At 45.6% G+C, this 27,833-nt stretch overlaps 1 protein-coding gene across 2 annotated transcripts; it reads left to right on the top strand.

Moving 5' to 3' along the window:
• Positions 1-216: 216 nt before the first annotated feature.
• Positions 217-27,833, top strand: HEPH (hephaestin). 2 transcript variants are annotated; one of them, XM_009929870.2, is made up of 20 exons: positions 217-429; positions 2,717-2,961; positions 3,683-3,895; positions 4,479-4,658; positions 5,086-5,340; positions 6,493-6,661; positions 7,905-8,044; positions 10,470-10,601; positions 11,190-11,401; positions 13,076-13,226; positions 13,544-13,756; positions 14,562-14,772; positions 15,047-15,186; positions 16,047-16,178; positions 17,145-17,251; positions 17,997-18,222; positions 19,716-19,855; positions 20,222-20,384; positions 21,563-21,595; positions 23,217-27,833. In XM_009929870.2, the coding sequence occupies exons 1-20, from the start codon at positions 266-268 to the stop codon at positions 23,459-23,461; spliced, it is 3,471 nt and encodes a 1,156-aa protein (XP_009928172.2). In that variant the 5' UTR covers positions 217-265; the 3' UTR covers positions 23,462-27,833. The 2 variants fall into 2 exon arrangements, with proteins under 2 accessions (XP_009928172.2, XP_069667752.1); XM_069811651.1 differs by lacking the exon at positions 217-429 and having other exon boundaries at positions 2,792-2,961; positions 3,712-3,895.

The raw sequence follows: 27,833 nt of genomic DNA, 5'->3' as shown, positions 1-27,833 counted from the left end.
CTGTGACAAGAGAAGCACATTTGGTATTGGGGACTGAATAGCAAGGTACAATCTCCATCCACCTTGTGCATTAATTTTGTTATGGGAGTGATTTCCTTCTTGGGTATTTGAATAATGATCCCAATAGGAGTTCTACCCAATTTCTTCATACCCTCTCAGAATGTCCAGTACCTTCAAACCATGTGGCCATATTCTACTTCTGCTTCATTACCTTTGTTTTTCTTTTCTCCCAAATAGGTGTAACCTCTGAAAGCATCTTCAGGCTATGATGGGATCGTTTTGGTTGTTGTTGCTTTACATCCAGATGCTGTCACCCATGTTTGTTGGCGGTGTCACCCGAGTCTATTACCTGGGGATCCATGAGGTGAACTGGAACTATGCTCCAACAGGAAAGAACGTACTCGCTAACCAAAGCATTGCACATAACCTGTATGTTTAGTTCTGTTAGAATTTAGTCTGGTTCTGGCTTAAAATAGTAATTTTGTGAGTAATTTCATGCAAGTATTCTGGGGCATCTAAGCAAGCAAGAGACATGATCTGATAGATGTCTGATCTTTATGAGCTTAATGTTTAACTTGTTTTATCAAAGGAACATAGAAACTGTATCAGTGAGAAAACGAATGGTCAGTTTAATGGAGCATCCAGTGGCCAGTGCCCATACACTAGAAGGAAGTACAAACACTCTATAATAGAACAGATTGTGCCATACTCTGCCCTGGGGTTTCATTTTTCTTACACAAGCTGATCACCAGCTGGAACTATCCTGAGGCATAATGACTTTTCACCTTGATGTAAATGACTTCACAGAGCCGGCTTGTTTTTATTTAAATGGAATTTTAAGCCTTAGACTTAATGCAACTTCCTGCATGAAATTTTAGGGGTTGTTTGAAAAAATATTTTTGTTTTTGTTGCAAAGGTAAATCTGGAAACTGCAATAATTACTTTGAGTCACTACAAAAACAGGTTTTGGTTTTAGTTTTCAAAACACCAAACTTTTTTCTTTGGTGGTTTTTTTTTTCCTTCTTCATAGCTTTCCACAGCTTTTTAAAGGCATTTGTGTTCCCTTCCCCCCATTTTCTATAGCAAATAACATGTATTTCTTAACCTGCCCTCAGGCATTTACCTCTCCATAATAAATAACGCTCGGGTTTGTACATATCTTTCAGAAACAGCACAGCAGGAATAGGAGGGGTTCACAGAAAAACATCAAGGTCTGTCAGTTTAGTGTGGAAAAGTCTCTGTTCTCTGGAGATGCTTAATAGACTTAAATTAGTTCACAGAAAAGGAAACCCCCCAAAATTCAGGATTAATAAAGGTGTTATTGCTGACTCCTGCAGTGATAACGAATGCAGTGGGTTTTGTTTGCTTTCTGTCACAATACATGAAGAGAAGGAAATCAAATTCAAGGCCATTAAACTTAAAAGTGATTTAAAAACTGTTCTGTCACTGCAAACAGTTAGCTAATGGGACTTGTACAATGATTGCAGAAACCAAATTGCTAGCAATGAGAAAAGGATGTGACGTTGATAAGAATGATAGAGGTAGTAAAATGCTTGAAGAATTTTTTTTGTTGGGAAGAAATGGACTATGTGGGGGGGAAAATGAGGCAGATCTGCAAAATAAAGTATGAATTATCTGTAAACTCTTTGCTAGTAGTGGCTGTAGGCATGACTTTGCAAAGGGATGAGTTCTAGATTGTATAGCTAGAGTGCAGCCCTTCAGAATTTTGAACGACAAGGGCAATGTTTAATGTTTTGGTCTCAATTGTTCATCTTCGTGCGTTAGAGTTTGCTTGTATTTCAGGGCTACTTATATTACTGCAGGGTGATTGATACTAAGGGGGAAGTGGGGGGAGTAACCTCAGCTCTCATTTAGGCTGGTCCCACTAATACCTGGACCATGATTCATCTCTTATCTACTAAGAATTATCCATAAAGTGCAAATATACTCATGAGTTGAACTTTAGTACCTCTATGAGGTTTTAACTCTGGAAGCTGGTTACGTGCTGGGTACATACCTGCCTGACTTGTCTGTCATTCTACAAGCAATTCAGAATTCTACAAGAATTCAGAATCTGTTAAGTAGAAATTTGTCTTCTCCAGAGAGCTCAGGAGACTTCCCCCTCCCCCCCCCTTCTCTTGTGATTTAGCTGCAAATGCCATGAAGGCATTGAAGTGAGTTTCTAAAAGCCCAATGAAGGCTGAAGCCAGCATGAGGAGGGCTTTGGTCTTTCCTGTGTCACCCACATGTGATTGTCAGAGAAGCACCATCCTTCCCATTCCTTGTTTGCATTGCACAGTTCAGGGGTGCACTTTGTGTCTGTTCATGAAGAACTGGGGATGAGGCTGTGGCCGTGCATGGCAGGAGGTGTCTGGCCATGCTTGTGGCTGTGGTCTCAGGCTCACCAAGCTGTGAATGTGCTGGTGTCCCCCATTGTGTTTCACATCCTTAGAAAGCAGACAGGTCTAACAGCCAGTGCTGCCTGTTTCTCAAGCAGGCTGTGCTATCCGTGTCACAGCAGTAAGAGGTGTGGGACGAGGAAGCTCGTGGACGGCTTAGAGCATGCTAGGGTAGAGCACAGGCAGTCCTCTGTAATGCCAAAGCTTTCAGGCTTACCTGGGAAAGCTGTGTGTTGTCATCACTCTACTGTGTTATCGACCAGCTGTTTTATATGATGCATGACTCATGATGCCTTTCCCTCTTCTGAATTTAACAGCAAGGCCTCAACATTCCTCCAGCGTGGCAAAGACAGGGTGGGAAGCACGTACAAGAAGTCTGTCTATAAGCAATACACAGATTCCACATACACCACTGAGATTCCCAAACCTGGCTGGCTGGGGTTCCTTGGGCCTGTCATCCGAGCAGAAGTGGGGGATACCATTAAAGTACACCTAAAAAATTTTGCTAGTCGACCGTATACAATCCACCCTCATGGTGTTTTCTACAAAAAAGACTCTGAAGGTAAATAAGCCACTGCCATAAAGGAGACAGATTTTTCGCACTGGGAACTTGGGAGTATGCACTGAGGAGAGATGTCTGTAAAGCTGCAGACTTGGTTAGCCCAAAGCTATATTGCTGGAAAGCAGCTGCGCTTAGGTGTTTAGTGAAATCACCTGATGTTGGGTTAGCAGGCTTGTGGGTCTGGGAGTAGTTTCCTGACCTGGGTGATACAGTACACAGCCCAAATTACTTAATTTTTAGAAGAACCTCCAAAGCTTGCCAGTGGGAGAGTGGCACAGAAGGAAAAGAGCTATATTCATTATTTGAAATGCTGTAGTATGAGTCACGAATGTGATGAGCTTCAGGGAGTACACAAGACTGGTGAAGTATGAGACTAAAGAGCTGCTATTTGAAGCACCCTTAGAGACTGTAGAGAGGCTGACTGTGACACATGCAGAGCTGAAGGCAAAGTAGCAATAGGCAGAATGGGAATCATGGAATTTCTGACTCTGTGCTGACCCATTTACTGAGCAAGTTGCCTTACAATGGCTCTGTGCCTCAGTTTCTCTTTGAGAGAATGATAATTAAACAATATTTCAGTCTTGGGATGGTGAGTCTCACTTTAAAATCTGCTACCCAAGTATATATGTGTGGCTTTCTACTGAGAGCAGCTCAGTATAAGGTTACATGTGTGGACATCTCTGCTCTTCTTGAATGGATGTTGATTGCTCAATTGTTCTAGGATCCCTGTATCCTGATATGTCCCCCCAGGATCAGAAGAAGGATGATGCTGTTTTCCCAGGAGGGAATTACACCTATGCTTGGACTGTCCCTGAAGATCACAGCCCAACTGCTGATGACCCAAACTGCTTGACCTGGATCTACCACTCTCATATTGATGCACCAAAGGACATTGCATCTGGATTAATTGGGCCATTACTTACATGCAAAAAAGGTAAAAACTCCAAGAGAAAGCAGCTGAGGGCTGGATTTTCATACTGTGAAGATTTTGTGGTGACTTGAACGAGGAAAGGATGAGAAGATACTCTGGTGGGCAGCTCCCAGCTTCAGGGGAAAATGCAGCATGAGTGGAGAAGACAGTACCTCTGTTCTAGCTGGGTTCTGGTCAATATGTTGTCTTTATGCCTTAGCGGCTGGGCAGGTGAGCTTGTAGGCCTCTTGATCTGAGAGTGCTCTCTGAATCTGTGTTAAAAGCAGGAATCTTGTCCAAGGCATAGTTTGTGTATTAAAAAAAAATGAGGACTATTTGATTTCAGCAGGAGTAAGAACACTGAAGGTGTTGCAGTTCAGCCATGCAGTGGCAGAGCTGCTTGGGTGTGAGAAACGTATTAGCAGGGATATATTAGAAAAGAGTGAGCTTACCAGAATTCAGCAGTGAGCTGTGCTAGGATGGTGAGGAAAGCATCTGTCTCTAATCTGTGTGATAAGAGTTACTCTTCTATTGGTGTTTTAATCCCTTGACTGATGTCTGCTTTTCTGTGTGGGTGGGTATTCATTCATCTTTTTTTTCACCCTAGGAATACTGACTGGCAGTTCTCAAAGACGCCAGGATGTGGACATTGATTTCTTTCTGATGTTCAGTGTGGTGGATGAGAACCTAAGCTGGTACCTGGATGAGAACATAGCATTGTTCTGCACAGATCCAGGCTCTGTAGACAAAGAGGATGAGGAATTCCAAGAGAGCAACAAAATGCATGGTCAGTGTCACCTCTGTGAAGCCACTGACTCTGCCCAGACACTCCAGGGCTGTCAGTGCTCTGGGATCTTGAAATGCACTTTCTGCTGTTGTATGCCAGGGTGTGAGTGGAGGGGGAGGAGGGAGACAGCAAGCTCTGAGATCATGTGCTAAGCAAACAGTATCACAGGGACAGTGCAACAACTCTGGAAAAAAGACTTGTTATTTTGATTTAATTGTTGGCTTGAATGAGCCTTTGTTAGTTGTTTGGATATTTTGAATACACTTAATTTTAGGAATGTGTTCTAGAGCTGGGATCTCCAGAACAAGAAGAGGAGGATGAGTTCTGGTTAGGTCCATCCTCTAAACATGTCTGTACTGTGACCTGGTGGCAGAAGCTGTGAAGGCCCCTTTTCTAATCTCTGATTTTGGCTTGCTTGGTTTTGCAGCTATTAATGGTTATGTGTTTGGGAACCTCCCTGAGGTGACAATGTGTGCTGGGGATTATGTGTCATGGCACCTCTTCGGGATGGGCAATGAAATTGATGTTCATACAGCCTACTTCCATGGAGAAATGCTCAATATTCGAGGCCACAGGACAGATGTGGCCAGCCTCTTCCCAGCCACTTTTGTTACAGCTGACATGATCCCCAGTAACCCTGGGAGATGGCTACTGAGCTGTCAGATCAATGATCACATACAAGGTAAGGCACTCTGTGGCCTCCCTTTTTTCTTCCAGTGTGGTCCCGTGACGTACAGTGTGATAGGGGACGCTGCCTTGGGCAGCATTCCCACTAAAAATGTCCCTAGATGAATGGGGTGATTCCTTGTCTTGTATAAATTGGGGTGGCTTGATTATTAATGGGCAGGCCAGACTTAGTGGGGATGACTTGTACCACTGTATGATGTTCCACATTGGTCAGTGGTGAAGACAGTGAGTTTGGTACAGCTGAAAGCTAAGATGAGGCCATGCCTTAAGAGGTCTAGCCCCTATAAGAGGCACTTGCATGGTACATCTGAGGAGAGCAGTGTCGTGGTTTAACCCCAGCCAGCAACTAAGCACCATGCAGCTGCTCACTCGCTCCCCCCCATCCAGTGGGATGGGGGAGAAAATCAGGAAAAAGAAGTAAAACTTGTGGGTTGAGATAAGAACGGTTTAATAGAACAGAAAAGAAGAAACTAATAATGATAATGATAACACTAATAAAATGGCAACAGTAGTAATAAAAGGATTGGAATGTACAAATGATGCGCAGGGCAATTGCTCACCACCTGCCAACCAACACCCAGCCAGTCCCTGAGCAGTAATTCCCTGCCCCCACTTCCCAGTTCCTATACTAGATGGGACGTCCCATGGTATGGAATACCCTGTTGGCCAGTTTGGGTCAGGTGCCCTGGCTGTGTCCTGTGCCAACTTCTTGTGCCCCTCCAGCTTTCTTGCTGGCTGGGCATGAGAAGCTGAAAAATCCTTGACTATAGTCTAACATTACTTAGCAACAACTGAAAACGTCAGCGTTATCAACATTCTTTGCATACTGAACTCAAAACATAGCACTGTACCAGCTACTAGGAAGACAGTTAACTCTATCCCAGCTGAAACCAGGACAAGCAGAAAGCTCTATTCACTGTCTGTCCATATTTCCATAGCATCCAATATCTAAGGTAAGAAGCTCTGCTCACTAACACAGAAAACCCCTTACTGTGGGAACCACCTAATCACCTTCTCCCAGCCATGTGCCTTTTGGGACAACAGAGGAAAAATGGCCAGTTCATAGTAGGAAGGTGGGACTGTGTTCATTGCCCGGTCAAATTGGCTGAGAGACATTAAGTGTGTGTATCCTCCATGTCTTGAACAGCTGGGATGGGGGCACTCTATGAAGTCCGGCCCTGTTCTTGGCAAGCTCCAGCATCCACCCTGGAAGGGAGAGTTCGGAAATACTACATAGCCGCAAAGGAAGTGCGGTGGGACTATGGACCTTCAGGGCTTGACCAAAGCAGTGGGAAACGGCTGAGTGAGGCAGGCAGGTAAGCAAGAGACTGATGGGCTAGGGCAGTGTTTGGGGGTCTCTGCTCTGTGTCAGGCAGGCTGCTAAGGAAAATGTGGAATTTCTTTCTTATCAAAATACATGCCTGCAATTCATGTGGCGTACATTTCCTGGGAAGGCAGATCACCCAATCTGGAAATGTAGGCTGCTGTAGCTAGATGGTACTGAGAGCAGTTCTAGGTACCTCAGGGGACTTCATGCAGAAGTGTGCTGTGTTTCATAGCCTTACCCACAGATGCCAGGAGTCCCAGCTTGAACGTGAGCTACCACATTTGTCTCTGGGCTTAATTTCTGCTTGCTGTGCCTGACCTAGGAACAGATCCGTATATTTGATGAACTATTAAGAAAGCACATCTTGCAGCAGACACGGGGTGGCAGAGCTAGCCTGCAGATGTGCTTCAGTGTAGCCTTGCTGCAGCAAGCAATTTCTAGGAAATCAAATGCAGTGACCTCAATGACAGCCTTCCATCCCATGGCAGATGGTTGTGATAGCAGTTGGTGCGTGGTTTCCTGTTCAAACTTTGGCTAACTGAAACAAAGACATTCTTCCTCCTCCATTCCCTTCCTTGGGAAGCTGTTGGAGAGGATACACCTCTTTTAGATGGAGAACTAGAAATGCAGAGCAGTTAATGATTTACTCAAAGCCATGCAGCAACTCTCTTGCAGACCTTAGAACTGAAAGCTCCTTAGACCTGTGAGCCGGCCTTGTAACTAAGCTGCCTCTCCTGTGAGGCATGTTACATTTGTCTGTGTGTTTGGAGAGGGTGGTATTGGAGGAAATAAGTCTCTCTTTACAGCTGTTGTGTCGGGATTTTTTTCAGTTATGATCGCAGTTGTCCCCTGGGCTGTCCCCTGGCCTCTGAAGAACTCAGTGTTTTAGCACTGCCTTTCCATTTATTTACTGCACTGCAGTTTTGTTCACTGCCCCCTTTTGCACAGCTTGTATAGAGATGCTGTTCAGACCTGTGCCATTGAGCCCGGCTGTTTCAGCTGGGAGAGACCTGCTTGCCAGAGGTGCTCCCTGAACACAGTGGGTAGATGAATCTGTAGGATGAAAAAGCTTCACAGAAGCAAGCTCTGTTCCAAACCAGAGATGCTGTCCTTGTCTGAAAAGCTGCTTGGTTTGGAGATGCTGCTGGCATTGCCAAAGGGGTGTGAGGAGGGAGCAGGAGAACAGGACTAATTTTCATAGAAATGACCTGACGTTTGCTTTTTGCATTTAGCCCTGCTGAGCAGTTTTTCAAGCGTGGCCCCTACCGAATTGGTGGAGTCTATTGGAAAGCAAAGTACGTGGAATATACTGATGAGAGCTTCCGTGAGGAAAAGCAGCAATCGGAAGAAGAGAAACACCTTGGGATACTTGGTAGGAACCATTCAGCAACACAAATCTTCTTTCAGTGTCAGTGAGAACACTACCAATGTCGGGTGTACCAGTTGGCTGTAATCATCCTCTTGTTTCATGGTGCAGTGAGTGGCACGGGGGAGGTGTTTCGCAGCAGTTACATCTAAGAGTGAGGGGGGACAGACGGAGGATGTGGGATGGTGGAATAGACAGAATTGCTTTTTTGCTGGGGCAGTCTTTAGAGGTTAGTAGTAAGGGCTGAGGGACACAGTATAGTATCTGTAACTAGAGCTAAACTGCTCACAGTAATAGCCCCCAGCTGTGTGTTTTTGACTGAGCATCTTCAAGGTATGCTACAAACCCCACTTTCTCACAGAAGGCTTCCTCTCCTGAGTGAGTGTGCTCTCTGTTATAGCCAGGTAACAGGGAGGGTGGTGAAGAATGATGAGAGAAGAAAATAGGGAGTCTGCAGGGCAAATGAATTGTGTGTGAAGGCTGTGACGTACATGGTAGAAGCATATAGGTGTGGTCCAACTTCCTGCGTCAGCAGTGACTAATATTCTAATGACACCAGAAATTAGCAACAGCAATGCCAGCAGAGGTCACAGAAGGAGAGAGCACATGGAGTAAAATACAGACTGGGAGTTGGGGAGAGAATAGTGGAGAGGGGCAAAAAAGAAGTTTAAGCAGCTGAATAAAAGTTAAGTGGTGGAGTTATGCATAGGAGAGATGCAGCATAACTGTCAGGAGCTGACGGCATCTTGCTGGACCTTGGGAACCAAGGGAGAAAAAAAAGGGTTAGCATTACCAGCAACAGCCCCATTCCTGTAGAAAGACAAGTGACTGAGGGAAAACTCGGATATGACTTTTTACAAAGAAATTACAGGTATTTTCTACTGGTAAACTAAAACCACTGAAGGATTAATTGATGAAAATCCTGGGTCAGATAAACAAGTGACATCTGTGGGGGGAGATGCATGAAGTCATTTGAACTGGCTGATTAAAGCAGACTTGATAAAGTGGTTGGGATGTCTAGAAGAGATATGGGGCCATGAAGGACCGAGCTCTGGAACAGGGAGCTGCTGAATGTGGTGTGGTGCAGTGTGGATAACCCATGCTGCACGGGCACACACTGGTGGCTTATGCTGCCTGTGCTTGCCCTAAAATACACGAAGCTGTACTGTGGGGAAGGCTGCGTGGTTGGTTGTTAGCGCTGTCACTTTTCTTCATGGGGCTCTTAAGCACACCAGCTGTGGGCACCTGATGGTTCCTCACCCCACAGCTTGCTCCTGCTGCCCTCCACGTGCTTTCCCTCGCAGTGGCTTGTTGTGGTGCTGCCCAAAGTCCTGTGTGCTCACCAGACGCTGTGGGTAGCCTATCCAGGTCACTAACCACGCAGCAGGTTGCTTGCTTTTTGTTCCGAGTCTGTTGGTTTTATGGCCTACATCAGTTGCCTGAGACATTTAATGAGCAGTGGGAGTGGAGTCTGGGCCATCCCAGAGGGGAGGGATGGGGAAGAAGGAGTCTTATGGGTGGAAGAGTTGCAGTGGTATTGCCCCATGGTTGACCAGTGTGCTAACGTGGTCCTTCTGAACTTCAAGGAGCAGTCAAACCCTAAGGCTTAGTTGATGGAGGGGAGAGGGACACGGCTCCAGGCCGGAGAGACGAGCCCTCTTGCATATCAGGAAGGCGAGCAGTCTGTTAACAAAGGGCTCGGCTTGGGGTTCCTCTGAGGAATTGGTGTGCCACCCAAAGGAGATGTTGAGCCCCAAGGCAGGAGTTGCTGGGGTGCCAAGCAGGGCCTGGGGAGACCACAGTTACCCGTGGCTTTCGGATGTTCTCCGCAGGGGGACCTGAGCATGTGGAGGCCCATCGAGGCACAGGTCTCTGCTGGTTTTGCTGGGCAGCAGCCCAGCTTTCCTCATCCCCTCCCGCAGCTTTCAGGAGCAGTCTGTGGACCCAGGGGTCTGCAGGCTGGTGGGAACCAACAGGCATATTAAAGACTCGTGGTTCCTGTCTAGCTGGCTGGGGCATTGTCTCCCAGAGACAGCGGTGGGTTTAGAGCATCTCGCACCCCTCTTTATGTGCCTGCCTGATGCACACACCTTGAAGGCTGAGGGGGCCTTATGTAGGTGGGCGAGAGACAGAGGCCTTTCCCAGGAGCATTTCAGCACATCTGGCCATTTTGTTACTCCTCCTGTGAAGGCCTGAAGCCTCTCTGAGTTCTCCTGCAGACCCAAAATGCTTTCAGGCAATTCTTGTCAGCCCCCTGTTCCAGCTGTCAGGGCTGAACGGCCTTAAGCGGTGCTGACACGTGGGGCATCCGCCTCTTCTGCGTCTTCTGCTCCCCTCAACCTGGGTGAAAGGTGTCCCCGGCTGCTTCGGTTCACTTGGTCATCCGGGGAGTTGCTCTGTTGCTGACATGCTCTCTCTGCTATTTGTGTAGGTCCGGTGATCAAAGCTGAAGTTGGAGACACCATCCTGGTGATGTTTGTTAACAAAGCCTCCTGGCCTTTCAGCATCCAGCCTCATGGAGTGTCCTATGGGAAGACGTGGGAAGGGATGCGGTACCATGACGGTTTGTGCCCCCCCTTTTCTCATGTAATTCAATGCTAATGCTGGTGATGGAGCTCCACAGCCCATACCTCCTCTGTGCTGGGGAGTTTCTGCAGCCAGGAAGGACTGGATGTCTTACTGGGTAGAAGCCAGCATGGTTCTCTGAGCCTGCCTGAGGCCTCACTGAAGGAGACCTTCCACTGAACTGGTGCCCAGGGAGGGTGCCAGAGGGAGTACAGTTCTTGCTATTTTTCAGATGAAAATTTTAAACCAAAGCTCAGACCATTTCTAGCTGTTTGAGACCCTGTGAGCAGAGGAACATGCCCAGCACACTCCAGCTTAGATGACCATGTGCTTCCAACATTCATCTCCCCAGTTGCAGCTGGATCCACTTTGTTATTTCCTGATGCCATGCCTGTCGCTGGTGTGGCACCAAGGGGAATTTACGTGGTACTGAGAGCAGCTCCCTTCTTGAGTGTTCCTTATAAACACGCCCACATCTCACCTCAGAGATGCTGGGTATTTTAGTGACATGAATGTAGCTGGTGAGAAGATGTAACCAAGTTTGTACAGGACCTTGGGAATAACCATGCCAATCTCTGTTTTAAAGGTCTGTCCCAGAATGGGGTTTCTGTTGCACCGCTGCACAACTTTACATACCGCTGGACTGTGCCGAAGCACGTTGGGCCCATGTCCAGCGACCCTCCTTGCCTGACCTGGATGTACAGCTCGGCTGTGAATCCTGTCAAAGACCCCAGTTCGGGCTTAGTAGGGCCTCTGGTCATCTGCAAGCCGGGCACTTTGGATGGCAACAACAAACAGGTAAAAGGGGTTTTCCTGCCATGCTCTTACCAGGTTCTTTGCTTCCATGTAGAGAAAGGAAGCATCAGCAAAGCATTAGGGGACATAATGGAAACAAACGTACAATAGTGTGAGTCCAGGAGAGTTGAATCAAAGCCATGAGGCAGGTTAACATTGGGACAGCTGGTGCCCAGGTCTCACATGGGAAAGGCTAGTGTTCTGGGCTCCCAAGGGCTGCCCTTGAAATGGTTTCTGGGCTCTGCTTTAAAACTCAGACAAACTTGGCTGAACAACTGTACCTTGGATGTGACTTTAGGTTACTTTTGTCCTGAGACTTGCATAGCAGGCTGCTTTCATAGGCATGTGGAATATTTATTGCAGTCTCAGAAACATTGAAAAGACATTTTCACTTACAGGTGGTTTGCTTGAGTGATACAATGCTTTGAGGTTTGGGTGACCCTCATTTCTTCTGCAAGATCAGTTCATTTTCAAGCAGAGCTAACTACAAAAAAGCATGTGAAAATCCATGTCTGTCTTTATACTTTTGATGAAAGAGAGGTGAAATCTGAAGGGTGACTAGAACTTCCTCTTGGAATTTCACTCAGGGATAGTCTACTCATGGCAGTAAGTCTAGGGGAGACAGTAAATTAATATACTGGGGAAGTGCAAGACAGATTAGCAGAGCCTTATTGTGAAAAAGTAGGCGGCAGAAAAACAACCTCCTGCCACCCTGCCTACCTTGTGGTGTAGATCAGGGAGTGGCTTACAAGTCTGAAAACAGCTGCCATGAGAGCCTCCCTAGAGGAGTTTGCTTTCAGTGGTGGCAAGATGCAGCTAAATTAGGAATGCAGATGAGATCAGCATGCTACACAGGGTGGAAATGTGAATCTTCTGAGCAGAAAGGATTGTGAATGTACACAGCCCGCTATGTGAAGGAGCTGTGATAATAAAACATTTGCAGGTATTGAAAAGGTGTAAACAAAACAGACAGACTTGTTTGTAAAGGCAGGACAGGGAAGAATCACCTGGGGCAGCAATTCTGGCTACACTATCTTTGGCAACCCTTTAATGAATGCTTAATTGGGAAAGGTGCACGGCCACTCCTCGTGCACAGTGTGCCAGACTGGGAATCACTTAGCCCTCTCTGCAGGGTGTCTTCCTGGGTAGAGCTGAGGGAGCTGATACCAGAGTGAGAATCTGGACAACACTGAGGATGTTCTTTTAGTGGGGAAACACACCATGCTTTGGAATGCATTTCTTAGGACAATTAACATTTTCAAGGATTTAGGGTAATAAAAAAAAATCCCTGATCCAGACCTGTGGTAGGAGAAAGGAGGGGTGGAACATAGTCATCAGCCTGCCTTGTGGGCTGGGCTCTGATCTCAGGTCTGATTTGGACAGATGGTGAAACCTACATGTAGACATAGGGGTAGTGGGAGAAGGAGGCAATGACTTCATATCCTTGGCTGGATTTTGATCACTTTACTCACATGAAATATCACAGAAAATCTACAAGTGGTGCCTCTCATGGAACAAAAGGGGAATTTTCAACATGAGTAAAGGGACAGAGCTCTGGCCCTCAATGAGCCAAGTTTTAAGGTAAAGGAGAACATGAGAGCCAGGCAAAACAGCTTTAACTGTAAAGATAGTTAATTGGTGCATTTTAAAAATTAACAGCCATTGTTGTAATTATAGAAAGGGATCGACAAAGAATTTTACCTTCTCTTCAGTGTGTTTGACGAGAACCTCAGCTGGTATTTAAACGCAAACATAAAGTACTATTTGAGAATGGAAGACACTTCTGTGAAAAAGGATGATGGGTTCGAGGAATCAAACAGGATGCATGGTATGGCCTGATGCTGTTCTGCATGCAGCAGGAATGAACCTGCAAAATGTGGGGTGGTGTTCACCTAAAGACTGAGCTGGGAAGCTGGAGTGTCTGTGTGTTGTATTGGCCTGAAATCAAGTGACGCTAGAGGCAGTGGGTGGTATGTGGGACAAGAAGCACAGCTGTCTCAGGGAGCATGTTCTGAGTGTATTCAGGGGTGAATTACAGGCAAGCTACATTTCCACTGGCAGGCCTGCCCTGTCAAAGTGTATGCACAAAATTAATCTCTTGGCTGGTATCTACCTGCAGAGAGTTAATTGTTTTCTCCTTTGCAGCCATCAATGGGTTTATGTTTGGTAACTTGCCTGGGCTGAATGTGTGTGAAGGAGACAATGTGTCCTGGCACCTTCTGGGCTTGGGCAGTGAAGCAGATGTACATGGAGCTGTGTTTCAGGGAAACACCTTGCAGGTGAATGGAATGCGGAGAGATTCAACCAATCTGTTCCCCCACACATTTGCTACTGCCTTCATGCAACCTGATAACAGTGGTAAGTGCCTGCACATCTAACTCAGCAGCAGGAAAAGTCTCCCATTGTGGTATTTGCTCCTGTGGCTGATTCTTTAGCACAGTGTAAATTCTTACAGGGTGAGCTGTGCTTTAGATCCTGTTTGGTCCCATTTATGAGGCCCCAGCTCCTGTAGTTGCATCTGATTCTGGAGAAGAACAGGAGATTTTGTCCCATATTGTCCCAGACTGATTCTCTAGGCTCCCACTTCCTAATAAATATTTGTAGTAACAGCCCTGATGGATATTGTTGCCTGTGACCCATAGAAACATGCAAACATCTCTTTCAGAATAAAGCAGCAGACAGTTGCCAGAGCTTAACTCCCCTGTCCATGGCTTGCAAAGATTCACATTTATGACAGATCCCAATCTTCCCATTTTGCTGGATAGGCACACAATACCGTGTCTCATTCACACAATGTGATGGCCTCAGCTGCTGGTTGTTTCCTGCCCTTTGGCATTCGCAGGCTAGATCTTTTACTTAACCAGTGTCTCAGCAGTGGTGGCACAGTTATGTCGCTTTATTGGTTTCTTCATGTTTAATAAGCTGGTTATTGTGTAAGAAAGCCTCCTGAGATGATTTTCTGTAGGAGTTTGTTCTGCCATTCCTCCGCAGTTTCTCTAACAACTCCTTTTATTGGCCAGTGGCAACCAAGCTCCCTAAACAAACACAGATACGCACAACGCACATACCAATGTCAGCCACGTCACAAGCTCTGCATGGGAAGCAGCTGTTTCCTGGGATCTTTAAAAGTTGCTGATTTCCTTGTTCGTGCTGCCTCCCTCAGGGATTTTTGAGATCTACTGCCAGACGAGCAATCACTACCAGGCTGGGATGAGGGAACGCTACTTCGTTTCCAAGTGTGGAAAAAGGGATCCTGCTCCTGCCCTTCAGTACCAAAGAGTGCGGACATATTACATCGTGGCAGAGGAGGTGGTGTGGGACTACATGCCTGACCGAAGCTGGGAGAGGGAACGGCACAACCATTCTGCAGAGAGGTAGAGCCCTTCTTCTGGGGAAGCCTTTGGCAAAGTCTTTCAGTAGACCTTGGTGAAGCCTGTTGGGTATCTTGGCCATCTTGTGACCTTGTGCATATGCCACTGCTGGTGGTGCTGCTGCTGGGAGCTGCAGCCCCCTGTGTCACTGTGCCCACCTTTGCAGCCAAAGCAGGTCTCTGGGAAACCCATTCAACTAGTGAACCCCCTGCCACAAGTTAGCTGTTTGTTCCCCGTGAGTTTTTGGGTATCTCAGCACTCATTCTGCATTTCTCAGCTACGCCGATGTATTTTTGAGCAACGAGAATGGACTGCTTGGCTCCAGGTACAAGAAAGCAGTTTACAGGGAGTACACTGATGGGACTTTCCAGACCCCCAAGGCCAGGATAAATGGTGACGAACACCTAGGGTTACTAGGTAAGGGTATGTGCACATGGTACATCTTTCACTCATGCAGCGATGGGACTTGGACTCTAGGGCTTCAGTGGCTAAGGGCTGTAATCTGAAGGTCTCCAAGATGTTTAGGCATCTGCTGTGTATACAGGTGAGGAGAAATTCAGACTGTTTGTAGTAAAGACTGGGTTCTCATGCCTGCCTTTGCACCAGCTTCCTTTCGTGTCTTAGGCAAAGCATTTTTCACACCCGCATTTCTCTGACTAGAACAGAAATAACAGCTGACTTCTAGAGAGCAGTCTGAGAGATGTAGGTGAAAATCTGTAGCTGTGAGAGAAATGCTTTTGAGGCAAAAGCAGGCAGGCCTTGCGAAGTAGAGGAGCACATTACAATGACCGATGGAAGTCTGTGGAGACTGTTACGAACCCAGGACTATAAAGTGGTGCCAGAGCAGCAAGGCTGAGGCAGTATATGCCATTCAAAATAGGCTGCAGCTCTGATTTGTGGCACTGTCAGGCCAAGTTGAATATTGCCACGTTTTTTGAAATGAGCAGCAAGGGATGATCAAGACATTGTGAAACTTAGCATAGCAGTATTCAGAAATCAAGCCTTGGCTGTACTGGGCACAGATAAAATGTGTAACAACTTTCATTTCTCTCACTGTGAAACACGCAGTCTGGTTTTCTAAGACTTACTTGAATTGGGACTGACATCCAGTTCTCTTTTTGGGAGGTAGAGAGGAGGTAGAGAAGAGGGAGGGGAACACCATAAATATTATAAGGGAATATCTCTGGGGAGAAAGTGTGGAGAGAGAGGTGGGAATATCCTCAGGAGATATGTTGACAGTTTTTGCTAGTCTCAGAGTACATTCTTCCTATCTCAAGGCCCTTTTCTGTGGGCGGAAGTGGGAGATATTCTCAACATCGTGTTTAAGAACAACGCCACACGACCCTACTCCATTCATGCGCATGGGGTGCTGGAAAGGGAGACAGGACAGCCACAAGTAGCAAACCCTGGTAAGTCACTGTGGTCTCCAGTCGTATTCCTGTATGGGCTTACAAAGCTAATTTTAGCCTATAGCTAGGCTGGTTTCCTTAAGTAGGCTTAGATGTACTTGTTTTCTTATGGTAGAGAACTAGAACTGAACAATAACCTGAGTTCACTGTGGTTTTAGTGATACCATTTGTGTGGGAATGGCAGCCCTGGGAGTTTATCTGCTCTGACTTCTAGGATAAGTGTAGCACAAACCTTTCTGTGTGCAGCCTTATCCCCTCCTCTGAGCATGGGCTGTCTATAGGAAGGAGAAAGGTGGTGGCAGTTCACAGCTCAGCCAGTCCTTGGTAGCCCTAGGCTGACCACCCATGATGGGGGAAGCCTACCCCTCTTATTTGGGACCTATACTTTTTGTGGTGTGCACAACAGTATGAAATAGGAGAAATTCACAATTGCTTGCCAGGACACTGAATGAAATCACCAATTTGTTTCATGGTCCAGATGTGAATTTGTATCATGTTTGGTCCCCTTTGACTTGCACAGGCTGTCTAAGCACCAAACAGGTTTTCAGTTGGGCCCTATCTTTCTGACATGTATTACTAATATGCAAACCAATACTTTTAAAAATGAATTTGAATGAGCATCATAAATATACTTCAAAGAGAGGAAAGATCATCTCAAGCTCCATCTGTACTGAAGAGAGGTGGAATTTCCTTGGTCAGATCCAGTCTCAAAGGTGGCAGATAAAACAGCGTTGTGCTGGTACCAGATAGTGTGTGCATCCTGTGACCCCTCTGCTTTGCTTGTGAGAGGACAGCTTCCATCCTGTTTTTCAGTGTTTGGGGAGGGAAGATGCAATGTCCAATGAAATCAGAAATGAATTTACACTTTGGAGACAGGATCTTTTTTTGCTTACCTTTGCATGCTGCTCAGCAAGCTGGCAAGTGGGTGTATCACACTGGTGTTAATGGTCCTTCTCTGTCACTCAGGTGACATTGTGACATACCGATGGGAAGTTCCTGAGAGATCTGGTCCAGGGCCAAATGATTCAGCCTGTGTTCCTTGGATCTACTACTCCGTGGTGGACCCGGTAAAGGTAAAATAAAAGTTAGAACCAGAAAAGCCCAGTTAGACCAATTTTTCTCCCCCTCTAGAAAACAATGTGAGCTGAATGCAATTTGGAGATTGGCCCAGCCGAGAGGTAGAGGATCTACCTGGTGACATGTCCAGTGTCCTCCTGGGAGAGGAAATCCTCCAGATTTGTCCTGATGTTTGTCCTTCTTTTTTCCAAACACAAACCTTCATAAAACAATTCCACCATCTCCTTGACACTAACCTTGTATGAGAACATCTCCCAATCAGTCATGGTTTCTATTGGTGAGAGCCATAGGGCTAATCTAGAAAGGCAGAAGTTGTCCAAAATTAGGCCCCATGGTTAAAGCAGGAAGATTTGAGCACTGCTAGGATCAGTTGTCATAGCACTGATTTCACAGGGAAACAACCTGGAGGATCCTGCAACAAACCATTGCATTCAACCCAGAGATCGCTGCCTTTTTATCTCAAGTTGCAGATGTTTTTCCAGTCACAGAGTGGAGAATATTTTGATATAATTCATATTTATGACTTTTGGATTTGCATTCATAAGAGCATGTATAGTCTCTGTTCCTGTGCTTTGGTGGCTGATGTTCACCAATAAGAGTACTTAAACGGTGCTACTGTGTGTTTTAAGTGGGGTGATGGAGGGAACAGAAAATACGGTTGCTGAAAGGCAAAGAACTGCGTACAAAAGGGAGAGTGAGAAGGTCATTGCCTCAGATGTTTTTCTCCTTCATTCTGATTAGGATATGTACAGTGGTCTGATTGGACCCCTGAAGATCTGCCGGAGAGGGGCACTGCAGTCCGATGGGATCAGGAAGGATGTAAAGAGGGAGTTTGCTTTACTGTTCCTGGTTTTTGATGAAAATCAGTCCTGGTACTTGGAGGAGAATGTGGAACGTTACAGTAAGGGAAATCACAAGGAGATCAACCTGCTGGATGACAAATTTGTGGAAAGCAACAAAATGCATGGTAATGCCTGTTAGGCACCTGAGCACCCATTACTATGTATGCAAAGTTGATGTTGACTTTGCGACCTCTATAAGTAGTCAGCCACCCAAAACGCAAGAGCCTGACTCCTAGTGAATGCCTTCATCCTTTTCCATTGTCAGTGGCATGAACAGAATTAAACTGTCTGTTGTTCTCAATATTGCAGCATATATATGGCACAAATCTCTGATCTACAATGAAGGCTAATCATTATGGCTGTCCCTGTCAGGAGGAATAGCAAGATACGGGCCAGAGAGGTTAATCTCTGATGTGTCCGAGTGACTCAGAACAGGAAATAAAATCAAATGAGAAATTAACTTGTCAGACTAATTTCATTCTGTTTGTCTCAGGACTGTTAGAATATGCTAGATTTCAAATTAATTGGCTAAGCTATGTGGCTGCAATACATGGCTCAATTGTTTTAGCTGATTAACAAAAAGCCATTTCTACCACAGTAGGATGAATGCATTTTTCTAAATTAACATGTTATGTATGATAATCTTTCTCCATATTATATCTGGATCTATCTGAAGTATTCTCAGCAAAACAAGTCTCTTGGCAGTTGTGGAGATAAGAATAGTGAAGAGTTGCATTATGTATACTGTCATTACTGCTGGTTTTGTACAGATGATATAAGGAATCTCCAAATATACATGTCCATGAAGTTGTTATTGTTAACCCAATATTATAGCTAGTAAAACTAAAACATTGAAGTTGGATGCTTGTTTTGGGCTACAGAAAGTGCTTATGGCAGATCTGGGAGCAAAGCACCAGTGTTCCTGCCCTCAGATTGTGTCTCTTTCCGTCTTATTCCCTCTGTTGGCACACACATGGAAACTTTCATGCTCAGATGACATCACATTCATCTCACTCACTATTTCAGTCCTTTTCCTGCATTTGCAGTCAAAGCAGTATTCCTTCTGGCTGTGCTAATTATGAAATAATAGTCCTGCTGTGTAGCGATTTTTTTTTTTTACAAGTGATCAGTATGTAATGTGTGCAGCCAGCATGAGACACAGAATGACAGGATTGACTGTTGGCAGGATTTACCTGTTTTCATTGTTCAGCAAGTAAATTTTTCAGAGATTTATGTGTATACAGATAGATACATATTTCCTATCATTGGCCTAAGAAGGCCATTTTTACACATCTTGACCTCTAGAAACAACCACCTCTGGCTGACTGCAGGTTTTCAGCAAGAGGTAGTTTTCGAGATTTGAGCTGAGCTACAGCATGGCCTTGGATGCAAGTCACTTTTCCTATCTGTTAATAGAGTGGATAAGCAGTTGAGCTGGGGAGAGACTGCCAAACTTTTGGGGGACTGTCATATGGAAGACACCAACTGTTGATGCACTGGTTGCTATGTGAGCTCTGTAGCATCTAACTTGACCTGCATGTTCTTCCTCTGAGATGGTTCAGTGTCTTCACTGTTTCAATAACAGCCTTTTCTACTCTGTCTGTTATTTTCTGCGCAGCAATCAATGGGAGGCTCTATGCGAACTTGCCTGGGCTGACCATGTTCCAGGGTGAGTGGGTGAACTGGTACCTGCTGGGAATGGGTCAGGAGATTGATGTCCACACAGTCCATTTTCATGCTGAGACCTTCATGTACAAGGTAAGAATATCCTGCTGACGGTAAAGCAGAGACTGACCACCAGTATCATCACTTTTGCTTGACTCTGATGGACTTGAACTTCTTGAATGACTTTGCAGCAATTTCGCCTAACTAGGAAAGGGATGTGATTTTACACATCCAAATCTGACTCACTGAGCCTCTGTATTGTGCTGGTATGTCTAGCTTAAGCCTCCTTAGGCTTAGGCATTACCAGATTGTGTTTGCTTTCCCAGCTACAGCCCTGGAACTGCTCTTTGAAATCTTTTTTTGAGCTATTAAAGTGGTCTCCAGAAACACTGACAGAATTTTCTTTCTGAAAGTATGCAGAGAGCACTGCACACTAACAGCCTCCATTCCCTTTAACAGAGTGGCAAAAGCTACAGAGCGGATGTTGTGGATCTGTTCCCTGGGACCTTTGAAATGGTGGAGATGTTGGTTGGGAACCCTGGGACATGGCTGCTTCATTGTCATGTCTCTGATCATATCCATGCTGGTATGGAGATAGTCTTCACAGTCTTGCCTAGACCAGGTAGGGAGCTATCACTGATAGTTACAGTAAAGTGTTGAACAGCATTTTCTACTACTGCTGCTAAATTCTGAGTGTTTGCATCACACTTACAACTCTTCTACATACGATAAACAGCCAGTTAATTGAGCAGATAATTACTTAAGTACCATTAATTTAAGATGTTCCATTTCAATATGGTAATGTGTGCAGCTGGAATTAATAACAAATTGGTTTCTGGGGTTTACATTGCCTACATTACTATTATGAGTTTTATTTTAGCTTGTGTCTTAGAAGCAATGTTCAGCCATCAGCTAGTAATTGTTCTTATTAAGAATATTACCTGTAATCTAAATGCACATCCTAAGGCTTCTCATTTCACCAGGAAACACTGGAAAGTGCTCAAAGGTGAGTGACACTCTGCACCGGGTTTGGCTGCGATGGAGTTAATTTTCTTCATAGCAGCCCGTATGGTGCTGTGTTTTAGATTTGTTACCAAAGCAGAGTTGATAACACACTGATGTTTTAGCTGTTGGTGAACAGTGCTTGCACAGTGTAAAAGTCTTCTCTCTTACTCAGTAGGTTGGGGTGGGCAAGAGGCAGGGAAGGGACACAGGTGGGACAGCTGACCTGAATTGCCCAAGGGATATTCCATACCATATAATATCATGCTCAGCAATAAAAATGCAGGGGAGTTTTTCCAAAGTAGCCGTTGCTCAGGGACTGGCTGGGTATCAGTCTGCTGGTGGCGAATGATTGCTTTTGTATCACTTGGGTCCTTGGGGGTTTTGTTTAGTGGGGTTTTCTTTTGGTGTTTCCCCCCGCCCCCTTCACTTATTAAATTGCCTTTATCTCAACCCACAAGTTTTTTTTTTCCTTGCGTTTGCCCTTCTGATTCCCTTCCTGATCCTGCTGGAGGGTGAGTGAGCAACCTGCCAGCCGGCGGTCAGCCCACCACATGCTCAGAGCCTTTGATTGTGCTCTTCTTCAAAGGCCATAAAGGGTTGTGCAGCAGGAACGGGTCTGCTCTTGAAGCAGGTAATACAAAAACACTCTTGGTGTGTGGCAGAGAGGGAAAACATTGACAGGAGAAAAGACCTGCAAGCCCTGGAAAACCATGCTGCCTCTGGATCTGGTCCTTGCCAAATGTGGCGTGTTCTAGACTCTTAACACTTTCTCACCCTCTTTTTGTTTCCTTTCAGAGCCAGCACTTGAAGTTGTAAACTACAGTGCAGGTACGGTGTATGTTGCACTGCTAAATACTGTCTGTGTGTGTGAGGTGGAGGAGGAGGGAGCTCTCTGATCAGTACAGATTTAGATCTGTTTGAGGAGAAGGGAGGAGCATGAACACCACTTACAGCCTCTCCTCTGTCAGGCTGGCCAGTGTGTTAGTCTGTGGCCTGGCTGCTGATGGATAACAGGGAGGGTTCCAGGTTGGTTTGTTTATCTGTCCTCCAAGTGTCTGTGCTCTGATGATAAAAATAAGGAAGTTGGGCTTGTTAGGCTTGTTTTACCATGTTAGGTGAAAAAGTTTAGTGGCCTCACATTCTGTTGTACTTGCTATGTAAGGGTTCATCTTCAGAGGGGAGTGCAAGCTTAGAAACTGGCAGAGATTCAAAGCGTTTTAAAGGAGGGTGGTGCAAAGGAGGTGTGTGTTTGTTGGTTTTTTTTTTTCTTATCCCTTCGATCAAAACCCAAGGGGCACCTTAAATTAGTTGTCCTGCCTTCTTGGACTGTCAGTGACTATGTGTTTAGGGAATTTTCACATTCACCATTACTAGCTGAAGGGACTGATTCAGCATACAAACAAGCACATCTGCCTTCTGATCTGTTCTTCCACCAAGAAAAGAGCACATGCCCTGGGTCTTTCAGGTATTTTGAAGAACAGATGTGAGAAGATGTTTGGTTGAGCAGCACCAGGGAGAAAGGGAGTAGTAGATAAGATACCTTTAATATTTTCTGGGGTAAAAGTCTGAATAGTTTATGGTGGTGATTGCTTTCCCTGATTTTCTTCATCTTTCTCCACAACTCCACTTTTCAGCCATTGTGAATAAATCCAACTGAGCTGATTTCAGAGCCAGCTAAGACCAGCTGAAAATACAGCCATCTACTTAGAACTCTTCACTCTTTCCCTACTGATATTTCAGTCATTTCCTTCCCAACAATGTTTTCCCCTCTCAAAATTGGGTGTAAATACGAGTAGGAAATGTGTCAGAGCAGTAATGACAATATTAAATAATTTGGTTTTATACCATACTCGGGCATCAGCCTGTGTATGCTCACCAGGCAAAAACCTTGATCAACAGTTGTTACCTGTGCAAATAGCCACTTTTCTCAAAAGGTTGCTGCTGCCTCTGTGAGGAAGCATAAGAGAGCTCAGGATCTTAAGTGACTCACCACTGGCATGACTGAGCAAGTGCACTCTGAAAAGTGGTAGTTAGGACAACAGCCTGTGCATGGGGAGCTTGGAGCAGAGTGGGGAACTCGCAGCAGCCCTGGTCCGGATGCTCATTCTCATCTCCATATTTCTGTTCCTAGCCTAGCCACTGACTCCCCACACAACTGCAGATCACCTCCCTTGTGAATGGGGACAGCAGTGGTTAGCTGATTGGGCTGAATAGCTGTGAGACATGGTAAGGTCCTGGGATGGAGTGGATTAGGTAAAAGAACCATTCATTCTCAAATTTCTGTATGACCTCAGGGATGAGGGTCTGTTAGATGGATGGTGAATGGGTCTCCTTTGACTTGCTTTGATTGTGTTGGGTCTTTTTTTTGCTCCTTTTTAAAATTTCTTGGAACCTTTCAGTTGTGGTATTTCTGGCTCTCATTGGAACTATCTTTTTGTTTGTCTCTCAGAGTTGCCACCTGAGGATAAGGATGAGTCCCAGAAGATCATGGTTTTTGGAGCTAAGTTGGCTCAAGGGCAGATAGAGGCCACAGTCATCACTCTAGCCATTGCAGGAATTGTGCTTTTCCTGGTCGCCTGCTTCCTCCTGGGAGTGGTCATCTATCTTGAGAGACAAAAGAGGTTAAGACGCAATCGGAGGTCCATCCTGGATGACGGATTCAAACTCATGTCTAAAAAGAATTCAGGGCTATGAAAGCCATGTACAAACTGCAGGTTGTGTGCTTGGAGCAGAGGCTGGATGGTTGCCTACAGCAAAGATTTTTGGGGCTTCATTTCAATTGTACACTGTACTTCTAGAAGCTAAGGAGGGAAAGCTAGAGCCCTGACCTCTTCATATATCTTCTTCAGCACTCTGTAAAGAAAAAGTCCGTCCAGGAGAAATCTGAGGACCCTTTGACCTGACTGAAGACAAGTAATGAGTAAAAAGGTGCTTCTAAAATACTCCTCTTCCCCAAGAAAGAGAGGAGACATTTCCCCTATTTTCTTCTTTGCAGAATAACTCCACTTGGTCTTTCTCAGCAGACTAGCTTAGGCCAGGTTCCAGTCTTGCTCCATTGCCAGAGCCGAGTTGGGAATTGTCTCCCAAGAAACTGTGAGCCTTTAAAGTAATTAATCTGAAGGGGGAAGATAGTATTTTCATTTTTCTGAATCAATTAAGAATACAGAAGAGAAAATGTTAATTTAGATTTGGATTGCTGTTTTTTGAGTAATTGGACAGATGCAAATTCAGGGCAGCACACGTCATGGTGTGAGAGAGCTCCAACAAGGACCATGGCAACAGCTGTGCCTCACCACCAGCCTTGCTGTGGTACATCCTTTTGCTCCCAGCACCCCAGGCAATGTGCTTTGATATCGGGCATCCTGTGTCTTGTGCTGGGAGAAGAAGCTTTTCCGAGTGCTGCACAGCATCCTGGTGACTTCCCTGCATTGCAGTTCTGTTGGTCTGTGCGCATGAAGCGCTGTACCTCAGCACCTGTGCAGCTCCTTGTGCAACAGGGTCAAGGATGCTGTGATGTTCTGTGATGTGGCTTGCTCTCTTTCTTTCAAATACATTTCATTGAAGTTATCTCCAGAGTTGAGCTGTTGCCATGTTACTGCTGTGAGCCAAGCCAAAGACTCGGTCCTGTGTGAGCTGGAGTTTATGCTTGGGACAGAAGAAGTCAGGGAGTCCTTACCCCATTGTGGTGCAATGGCAGGTTTGTCCAGGCAAATGTGGCAACAGTGAGGGAGAAAGCTAAAGTTTGGTGGAATTTAGCAGTGCAGAGCGAATAAGCTGCAGTCTGTGGAGTGTGAGGTGGTGCAGCCTGAGATAAGGGAATGTTTGCTGTAACGAGGGGTTGTACTAAGGGGAGCCTTGCCTTTTTGGATAGCACAGAATCGCAAATGTTAAGAGATGGAGTGGCCTGTCTTGATAAACAAATGGTCGTGGAGCATTGCTGTCTACTGAACCCTCTGTGGCTAATGACAGTCCCCATGGGGAGAGGAGCCAGGTGCTGGGGGGGAGCCTGCTTGGAACCAGGAGGGGACAGGGACACGGTGCCTTCCCTCCAGCCCTGGGGGTGCCTTTGGGTTGGGGTCGGGCACCTCCTGGTGCCTGCTCTCTCTGCTGCAGCTGCCTGCCAGGAGCCAAACTGGGGGGGGTGGGTGGTGTAGCCCATGACTAACACCAGAGCTCTGTAGCCCACCCCACAGGCTGTGGTAGTCATCCTCCAGTGGCAGCCATGCCCACACACATCACCCAGTCACATCACCCCACATGTCAAGTACCAAGCAGTTCCCTAGAAAATATCTATCTTCTTGGCTCAGCGACCGAATCCCCATTATCTAAATGGATGCAGGTTAGTGCTTACATATTTCTGTCCCTGTTTTAAATTGGAAAGGGCATAAAAGAAATCCTTTCTGGGTGGCTTTCAGAGGCAATTAAAGTAGAGCCAGCTAAATGGCTGTAATGACAAGTGACTGCTGTGGGCTATTTAGGTATAACAGTACCATTTTACTTAGAACAATAGTTATACTTAATCATGCTCAATTCATATTGGGTCCCTGCGAATTTCCAGCTGCCCTTTCCTCTGGCTATGGGGACAAAGCTCATTAATTTCCTTTCATTACACTTCATTAAGCCTGGTGAGGAGCTAGAGGGCTGTTGAATGCTCTGAACGTGGGTACTCTTTGCTCATTGTCAACCCTGGTTCAGCTGCTGTTGCAAACCAGAGGTTTACAAGCCCAGCAGTCCTGGGTGAATTTTAGAGCTATGTCATCAGAAGTAAGAACCAAGCAGGAAAAGTTGTTTCCCACCCACCCCACCCCCTGCCCCAGCTTGTGAAAACATAGATCAAAAAATGTTCTCAGCCCGCACTGACACAAAGGAGTTATTGTAAATGTATTTACTTTCTTCAAGAAAACAGAAAGAGGGCAGTCACCCTTTCTTTAGTTCTTCAGCCAGTAGCCAGGGCACTAAGCTGGATGACAGCGGACTTAGGTTTCAGCAGTGGCTGTGAAGCAGGGCAGCCCAGGGACTGGAGTTGGGTCTCCAGATTTGCATGCATTCCTCAAACAGCAGGCTGCCAAAAGTCCTCCAATGTAATGTTTTTTGGGCCAGGTGGAGCATCGGTGGCGGAGGTCTCTTCTCCAGCGTTGGTAGTTGGGACACTCTTGAGCCCACACCCTAGAAGAGGCCTTGGCTGAGTGGCTGTTTTGGTGAGGACTGTGTCCTCTGATAAGCAATTCCACCCCAGACTGAGAAAACTCAAGGGAAAGCTTTGGACAAATCAGATTATTTTGCTAAAACCTTCTGTTGCAACAAACTGTGACGAAGAACAGTTTATCAGCAACTTCACAACTGCCTCTAATCAGAAGTTGGCTGTCGCAGCTGGTGGGCATAGGAGGGGGAGAGATGTTTCACAGTTCTGGTGACTGAGCTGGAGCCTGCGAACAAAGTGTGTGTTTGCTTTGGCAGCAAGCCTTCTGTCTGAGCATCCTACAGTGTCTTGTTTGTGCTTATCCCTGATGCACATATGGCTGCCAAGGAGCCCACCTTGCTGTCTTTTTGAGCAGGTGTGACAGGATCAGGGTCTCGGCACTGCTGCTCCACAGGGAGACACGGGGATGGCAACAGCTCCCATGCTGAGCTGAGGCAGTAGATTATGCGAGTGCTCCCACTTCTTTTGCCAGTGCAAAATAAACTAGCTAAGGTTAAACTCTGTTCTGTAGTGGTTCAAAATAAATCATTTGCAATAATACACATGGAAAAGGATTAGAAGTGTTCAGGTCATCCATTAGCAAGGCTCAGCTCTTAGGGACAGAAGGACAGAAATACACATAGACATGCTTTTAGATAGTTTGCTATAGGAAACTTAAAAAAACCTCCACAAAAAAACTCACCCCACTTTAATACGTGCTGCCAGTGTAAGTCCAGAACAAGTTTATCTTTGTGGAGGAACTGGCCTCTCAGGTTTTGTATGGGATAAACATAAGCAGCAGCTAATATTTTCTGTTGTATTCACTGTAGGTAGTGCTTCTTGTCTGCAGTTCCAGGCCCCAATTCCTAGGCCCCAATTAGATGTGATAAACTTTTGAGAAGTTTGCCTAGGTGATCACTCTCTTATTTAAAGTTACGCACACTCTTGCAGGCTGTCTTAGGTGACAGCAAAGCTGAGTTACTCATTCATATGGCAGCAGCTGGACATTTGCAGCAGGGCTGAGATGAATAATCCCTTTATTAGTGCTGTCATCTTGCTCAGTAATGGGCATAATCACCACTACATTACTCTAGCAGGCAGACAATCGCGTCCTTGCTCCACGTCAGGGCTGGGCCAGTGTTCAGCTGATGTTCCTTTGTACTCCCACTCATGCTATGGATGCGAGAGATGTGTGAGTCAAAAGCAGGGTGCTTTTTGGAAGTGCACATGGAAGTGTAAAATGCTGTCTTGATTTTTTTTCCTCAAAATACAAAGGTTAATGTCAAATTAACCTGAGGCACACCATAAAAAAGACTAACACTGGTAATTGTCAGTGAAAGGATTTGAATGTCTTTCAGGTGTAATGCAGTCTTTGGTTCTGAATTAAATATATGGCTTAACATGCAGCTTGTTTTGTAATATATAATCGCCATGTAGACTGTTTACAGTGGTTATAATTTTGTTGACACAGCAAATTATAGGAATGATTTTAAGTCTGGAGCTATGTGCATCTATACTGCCTGGGGAAAGGAATTCAAGCACAACAGCTGCCAAAACAAGGTGATGTGCAAGATCACAATCAGAGGATGGATCTGAGTGGAAGTAAAAGCTGGCCTCCAGCTTATTCCTATATGGAATATAGGAATAAGGCACCATGCATACACAAGGTAGCAAACTTGTCAAAGCATTAGCCTCAGAAGCAACTGAAGAATTTAGTCACAGACTGTTCTGGTGATGTGAGAACAGCAAGACTGGGAATGTGATTGATGAAACAGCTATTACTGGAAATTAGCATTTATGGTGTTAAAATTCAAAGACAGCCTGTCTTGGAAATCAGTGTTTGTTAATTTGCTCCTATCTGGGGGAAAGTAAATCTATTATTCAGCA

Source organism: Haliaeetus albicilla, chromosome 23 (genome assembly GCF_947461875.1).
Source record: "Haliaeetus albicilla chromosome 23, bHalAlb1.1, whole genome shotgun sequence".
Lineage (NCBI taxonomy): Eukaryota > Metazoa > Chordata > Aves > Accipitriformes > Accipitridae > Haliaeetus > Haliaeetus albicilla.
The sequence above is the reverse complement of the archived record's forward strand: the minus strand, read 5'-3'. Positions and strand labels throughout refer to the sequence as shown.

Bases quoted from the DNA above. Each gene is read 5' to 3' on its own strand.
- HEPH (XM_009929870.2), top strand. From the start codon at position 266: ATGATGGGATCGTTTTGGTTGTTGTTGCTTTACATCCAGATGCTGTCA. The intron at 16,179-17,144 runs GTAAGTCACTGT...TCTGTCACTCAG, and splicing joins GCCACAAGTAGCAAACCCTG to GTGACATTGTGACATACCGA. The intron at 19,856-20,221 runs GTAAGAATATCC...TCCCTTTAACAG, and splicing joins CTGAGACCTTCATGTACAAG to AGTGGCAAAAGCTACAGAGC.